General features: G+C 42.4%; 1 protein-coding gene across 1 annotated transcript in view; it reads right to left on the bottom strand.

Annotated features, from left to right (window-relative positions):
* LOC118431585 overlaps nt 1-1,342 on the bottom strand; it is a 9,395-nt gene extending 8,053 nt beyond the window's left edge. Inside the window, exon 1 of the mRNA XM_035842827.1 lies at nt 1,253-1,342. Within this exon, the coding sequence (XP_035698720.1) occupies nt 1,253-1,342 (90 nt within the window). The remainder of the gene's footprint in view (nt 1-1,252) is intronic.
* Between the last annotated feature and the right edge of the window lie 1,627 nt (nt 1,343-2,969).

Genomic DNA, 2,969 nt, shown 5'->3' with positions numbered 1-2,969 from the left:
GGGTCCCGCCGCTGCCACCTTATAGCACCCCTCTGCCAAAGCATACTGAAAGAAGCTGCACTACAAACGAACACACACACACACACACACGCACACACACATGCGCACATATAGAAAGAGATAGAGAAACTCACTTTTGGTATAAAGCAATAAATATAAGTGTAGTGCTCAAGGTTCGTGTCGAAAGTTTACGTGTCTGGTACACAATGACGCAATGGCATGAAACATACAGAAAATGCGTGTAACGTTATGTAAAGATATAATAATATATCCGAGCAACCCATGCTCTGACACGCCATGTCCTGAGCCTAACCCTAACATTTGGGTGTCGGGACATAGATTGACCCAGTATTCGATCACAACTCATAGAAGATTGCCGTTTTATCAGTCTCCCCACTACATAACACCTTTTCAGTACAGATTCGGGAATGTCGTCTTTGCCATGTCAGTACATGCAGCTCAGCTATCCTTCTGTATCTGTATCTGTATCTATATAGCCGGTATAACCGCCCTTCGGCGTAACACACCAGCTTCGCAGGCACGCGGCGCGGCAGCAGCTGGTTATATTACACTGGACGACTCATCACACCTAACTTTTGCACATCTATATGCAAGTGTTCTCTGAAACTATCCAGAGAAGACGCCCCTACTGTGCTTGGTGATAACATATTCCACTCTACAATAGTTCTGGGGAAATAAGAATTTTTGAACACATCAATCCTAGGTTGGTAACTCTGGTACTTGAAAGTATGACTGTTTCTAGTTCGTTTTTGAGCTGGTGTTAGATACTTATCGCTATCCTTAGTGTTAGCGTTAGCCACCAGCACGAATGATTTTGTTTGGGGTAACATTTCCAGCGAGCCTGTGACAAACCCAATCCTGCGGATGAGAATCTACGTTGACAATGTAACAGCATCATGTACAACCGCTGTACAATAAACTTTGACTAGTCTCCAAGCAGACCCTACGGTGCCTAAAGAGATAGTATCAAAGCTGGCAAAGGAATAGCCGGCCAAAGGGAGATAGCCGTCCAAAGGGAGTCAAACGGGCACCGGAGCCGCTATACTTAGTCCCTTGCCAGCTTTGATACTTTTTCTAAGGCACCGTAGGGTCTGCTTGGAGACTAAACTTTGACTTCATTTTACTATGAGCACAATTTACGTACCAGGGAGCAGAGTTATTTTTACGGCTCATTGTCCTAATTATTTCTTATCGCAAACCTGTCGTGCGACCAATGTAATCGTGTCCTTACCGGTGTTCTGGTGAACGCTCTCCTGTCTGGGTGCGTCAGGTGGAACGACTGCAGACGGAACTCTTCCCTTATTCGTGCTCCGCAGGACATTTTGCACAGAGTGAGACTTAACTACAACGTGTGCTACAAAATCTTGGAGTCTTTGGTCGCCGTGGCAATTTTGGAATCGGATTTCCCACGCACAGAATAACGCTCTATATGCTACAAACGACGCCAGGAGTCAACTGTCGCTGTGGCAAGTTTGAAATCAGATTTCCCACGCACATTATGTTACCTGTGACCATCTGATTCCGATGTCCTGTGATCACCTGGACTATTCCATCATATCAAATAAACAGGGGTGGGGGAATGTGGTGGCGTGAACATTATCTTTTATCTAATCTCAATGATTCATAGACTAAAAGCAACCTTTTTACAGGAATCAAAACTATCCATTTGGTATAGGTGTAAAATGTTAAAGTCTTTTTAACCATCCCATATCATTCGTATACATTGTCGCCGTCATTTTGACTGCAAGGTTATCAGAATATAAATTATATTATAATGATGATAAACAAAATTCATGAGAAACTTGATGAGACTCTAATTTACATATAACTCGATGAGACGCTAATTTACATACTACTATATGGGACAATACTTTGCATATTACGTCAGGGGCGCTAATTTGCATACAATGTACTACTTGATGAGACCATTATATCTAAATTGATGACATTAATTTACATATCACTTCATAAGACACTGATTTTTATACTATTTGATAAGACGCTAATTTACATATTAATCGATGAGACGCTGATTTAATTATGACTTAATGTTTAAATGTAACATAAGTATGTCTTATACGAGCAAGCCATTAAGGAATTCAACATTAACATATCACATTGTTACAATGGCTGTTGACACATAACAGAATAATAGACAATAATTGATGTACAACGACGATAATATTATATAGTATGTGAACTATATTGACGTAGAACTCACTGATGGTAAATATTGCTAAACGTAGATTTTAGTGATAGACGTTGGTGAGTTGTCATCTTTTCAACCAATCTACTAACTTCTCGCGAGCAACGGCGAGACCGAAGATAATCACGTGACATAGCGGGACCACCACTGCAGCGCTAACCGTCACCATGGTGACCGCCATACCAGGGTTTGTACCATAATCCAAGAAGTTGTACACAGGTTCACCGTTAGGACCCTTACCCCCTAATGCCCAGTAGCTGACGTTAAACGCTACGTAAACAACACTTAAACCTGTAGGGTAAACAAAATGGAGCAATCGGATTGGCAGTCCGCTGATCAATATATCGATTACAATGACAACAGAATTGACGGCGTGGTGTAGGACAAAGTCGACGTTAACGAACCCTTGGAGTGTCCAAAAGGCGATAGAAATATAGAGTCCACCGGTGAAGCTTATATTGTAAACAACCCAAAACAACTTGTATGGCCAGGGCAATGTAGCTTCTGATGTAGTTTCTACAACTATGTCATCTTCGGGAATATTTTCATCGTCCATGCTTGTCTCACTTGAAACATTTACATCATCAAAGTGTTCACTACCGGGAGAGCTGTCTGCAGATGTGGCCAGATTACTCTCCACGGACGCCTGTGGCCTGAGATAGCTGTAGCGAGAGCTGAAATAATCGACGAAGCAGAAAGCCGTGCTCCAAGTCGGTGGACAGTGAGCAAGGCGAAGCCCCAG

Source organism: Branchiostoma floridae, chromosome 15 (genome assembly GCF_000003815.2).
Source record: "Branchiostoma floridae strain S238N-H82 chromosome 15, Bfl_VNyyK, whole genome shotgun sequence".
Classification (NCBI taxonomy): domain Eukaryota; kingdom Metazoa; phylum Chordata; class Leptocardii; order Amphioxiformes; family Branchiostomatidae; genus Branchiostoma; species Branchiostoma floridae.
Note: the sequence above shows the minus strand (reverse complement) of the source record. Positions and strands in the feature narration are given on the sequence as shown.